The sequence below is a fragment of the Hipposideros armiger genome, unplaced genomic scaffold, assembly GCF_001890085.2.
Source record: "Hipposideros armiger isolate ML-2016 unplaced genomic scaffold, ASM189008v1 scaffold_40, whole genome shotgun sequence".
Lineage (NCBI taxonomy): Eukaryota > Metazoa > Chordata > Mammalia > Chiroptera > Hipposideridae > Hipposideros > Hipposideros armiger.
Window position 1 is genome coordinate 1,160,810 of NW_017731390.1, and position 3,427 is coordinate 1,164,236.

Below are 3,427 nucleotides of genomic sequence, written 5' to 3' on the forward strand. Positions count from 1 at the left end.
GCCGCTGAGGTTCTGCTTTACAAAGTTTGGGGAGGGCCCATAAATCTGAATTTAAAAAATTTTTAAAGCGCCGAGTGATTTTGATGCCGATGGCCTTGAACCATACTAGGGAGCTCAAAAGACCTTCAAGGAAATGATCCTTTGCCCCTCCACGCTAATCTCCCTTTACATTTGGGGTGGAGAGGGTTCTCACTGAGCCTACTGTGGCTGGATTGCCTCCCTCCAACATTTAGTGGGGATGCCGTTATGTGGGCTGTGATAAACGGCAGTCAGAGGTTAGGATGTAAGCATTGAAGAGGACTGCCCAGAGTCTGGGGTCAGCGGAAGGCTGTCGGCGAGGGACGGGGAGGGGATACATTTGGTGGAGGGGGAAGGGGAGGGCTCACAGACGCCGGCCCCGGAAATCCGACTCCTCTAGGACCCAGAGGTGCCAGTTCCCCAGTGGCGGCGGCGAGAAGGGCAGCCGCTTGGTCTCCGGCAGCCGCCGCTCGGGCAGAGCCAGAGAAAGACCGGAGCTCGGGGCGCGGGGGGGAGGGAGGGAGGGAGGGTGGCGCGGCGGCGGAACGGCCCGGGCCGGCCGAGCAGCCATGGGCGCCGGGGTGCCGGGCCCCCCGAGAGCCAAGGTCTCCTGCTGGGATTGGGGGCGTCCGGGCTGCCAGCCCCGCTGACACCGCCTCGGACGATGTGAGCCGGCGCCTCCGCCTCTGCTTCGCGGGGCTGGGCGCGCGGTCCAACCGGCCCCGCCGCCGCTTTTCTAATTTGGGTGGGGGCGACCGGACCAGGTCACTCGGGCTTTGGAAGAGGGGCTGGCTGTCTTTCGCAGCTTGACTGGGGGAGGCGACCCACACAGGGCGCTCGGAGATTTTTTTTTCCTTTTTTTTTTTTTTTTAAGAGGGGTTAACTGTCTTTGGCAGCTTGGTTTTGCTAGGAGCCTATAAAAGGCCTTTCGGGGTTTCTTTTTTCGGGGAGAGGGGGCGGTGGTCCCGACTTGGCCAGCCGCCTGTTGGAGGGGGGGAGCGGGAAGCGGGGGTATGCGAACCCGGCTCCCCCCACCATGATGAAGACGGAGCCGCGGGGGCCCGGGGGTCCCCTCCGGAGCGCTTCCCCACACCGCAGCGCCTACGAGGCAGGCATCCAGGCACTGAAGCCACCCGACGCGCCCGGGCCCGATGAGGCACCCAAGGCGGCCCACCACAAGAAATATGGCTCCAACGTCCACCGCATCAAAAGTATGTTTCTGCAGATGGGCACCACGGCGGGGCCGCCGGGCGAAGCGGGCGGCGGCGCGGGCCCTACTGAGGCCCCGAGGGCGCCCGAGCGCGGCGTGCGTTTGTCGCTGCCAAGGGCCAGCAGCCTGAACGAGAACGTGGATCATAGCGCCTTGCTCAAGCTGGGCACCAGCGTGTCCGAGCGCGTGAGCCGCTTCGACTCCAAGCCCGCGCCCTCCGCGCAGCCCGCGCCGCCGCCGCACCCGCCGTCCCGGCTACAGGAGACGCGGAAGCTGTTCGAACGGAGCGTCCCGGCGGCCGCGGGCGGCGACAAGGAGGCGGCGACGCGGCGGCTGCTAAGGCAGGAGCGCGCCGGCCTGCAGGACCGGAAGCTGGACGTCGTGGTGCGCTTCAACGGCAGCACCGAGGCTCTGGACAAGCTGGACGCCGACGCCGTATCGCCGACCGTCAGTCAGCTCAGCGCCGTCTTTGAGAAGGCGGATTCGCGGACCGGCCTTCACCGTGGGCCCGGGCTCCCCAGGGCCGTGGCCGCCGGGGCTCCTCAGGTCAACTCGAAGCTGGTCAGTAAGCGGTCCCGGGTGTTCCAGCCGCCGCCGCCACCGCCCGCCCCGTCGGGTGATGCCCCAGCGGAGAAAGAGCGCGGCCCCGGAGGGCAGCAGACCCCGCAGCACCGAGTGGCCCCCGCCCGGCCGCCCCCCAAGCCCCGGGAGGTGCGTAAGATTAAGCCGGTGGAGGTGGAGGAGAGCGGGGAGTCGGAGGCCGAGGCGGCACCAGGGGAGGTGATCCAGGCGGAGGTGACAGTTCACGCAGCCCTGGAGAATGGCAGCACCTTGGCAACCAGAGCCAGCCCCGCACTGGAGGAGCAGAAGGCCCAAGTGGCCCCCGAAGAGGAGGCCGCGACCGTGGCGGCGCCTGAGAGAGGGGTGGGTAATGGCCGGGCCCCGGACGTGGCCCCGGAGGAGGCTGATGAGTCCAAGAAGGAGGACTTTTCGGAAGCCGACTTGGTGGACGTGAGCGCCTACAGTGGGCTGGGGGAGGACTCTGGGGGCAGTGCCCTGGAGGAGGACGACGAAGACGACGAGGAAGATGGGGAGCCCCCCTACGAGCCGGAGTCGGGATGCGTGGAGATCCCCGGGCTTTCGGAGGAAGAGGACCCGGCCCCGAGCCGGAAGATCCATTTCAGCACGGCACCCATCCAAGTAAGCGAGCCCCCCTCCCCGCCCCCGCGCCGCCCCTGCCACGTGCACGCTGTCGCCCCCGCCTCGCCAGCCTAGTTTGGCAAGCTGAGTCAGCCCCTGCCACCCAGCCCCCTTCCCAGAAGTTACCACCCTGAGGGGGACGTGGGGGAGTTCCAGCTGTTTGTCAGAGGTGGAAGATTTTCAGTCCTGAGATGTGGGTGGCCTGCCCGGACCTGCCCTGCCCTCAGGTTCCTCTGCCTGCTGCCCCGCCCAGCGCTCGGCCGCACCCGTCCGACCCACGGGTCCTGGGACACCTGCTTTCCTTTCCTTTCCCATTCTTCCTCCAGAGGTATCAGAAGAAACGGCTGGGGTGGTGGGAAGGGCGTGTGTGACACTGTGTGTGTGTGTGTGTGTGTGTGTCCCTTTAGGAGAGCCTCCCCACATTGGTCCTTACTCCACTCTGGACAGGAGGGGTCAGGGGAGCCCCGAATCGTCCCCTGCTTTCCCCCTATATAGGAGCTGCATAGTGTGTGGGAGGGAGGAGCCGGGAACTTCCCAAAACGAAGGTGCAGGGGACGGTAGCCCTTGCTTCGTCTTCATCCTGTCTGTAGCCCCTACCCCAGCTTTGCAGAAGTGAAAGAGGGAAGCAGTTCTGTGAGGGTGAGCAGGGCTGGGGGCATGTGACTGGGCACTGGGGAAAGGAGGGTGCTGGGGCCCTGTTCCCTGGGGTCTGTGTTGGCCAGGTGGAGGTGTTGGGTTCCACAGGGAGCAGACACTTTGTGTGACCCCTTGAGAGTGTTAGGCCTTCAGCGGGGCTGGGAGGACACAGGGTGGGGCTGGGAACTCCCCCCTCCTCCCCCCCCCCACCGGGCCTGGCAGCAACCTGCATGCCTTTGCTGTTGGCTGCTCAATAGGACAGAATTTCATGGTCCAAATGTTCTTGCCACATTCTCTGGGTGCCCTGAAAGAGGGATGGGAGCTGCCTCCTTTGTGGATCTAAGTTTGACCCCCTCTCATCCC

At 65.5% G+C, this 3,427-nt stretch overlaps 1 protein-coding gene across 2 annotated transcripts in view; it reads left to right on the forward strand.

Moving 5' to 3' along the window:
- Window positions 1-530: 530 nt before the first annotated feature.
- Window positions 531-3,427, forward strand: part of PPP1R9B (protein phosphatase 1 regulatory subunit 9B) — a 28,847-nt gene continuing 25,950 nt past the window's right edge. The window contains exon 1 of one of the 2 annotated variants that reach the window (XM_019638652.1): window positions 531-2,428. In XM_019638652.1, the coding sequence (XP_019494197.1) occupies window positions 1,055-2,428 (1,374 nt within the window). In that variant the 5' untranslated portion in view covers window positions 531-1,054. The remainder of the gene's footprint in view (window positions 2,429-3,427) is intronic. The other variant, XM_019638651.1, reaches the window with a different exon arrangement.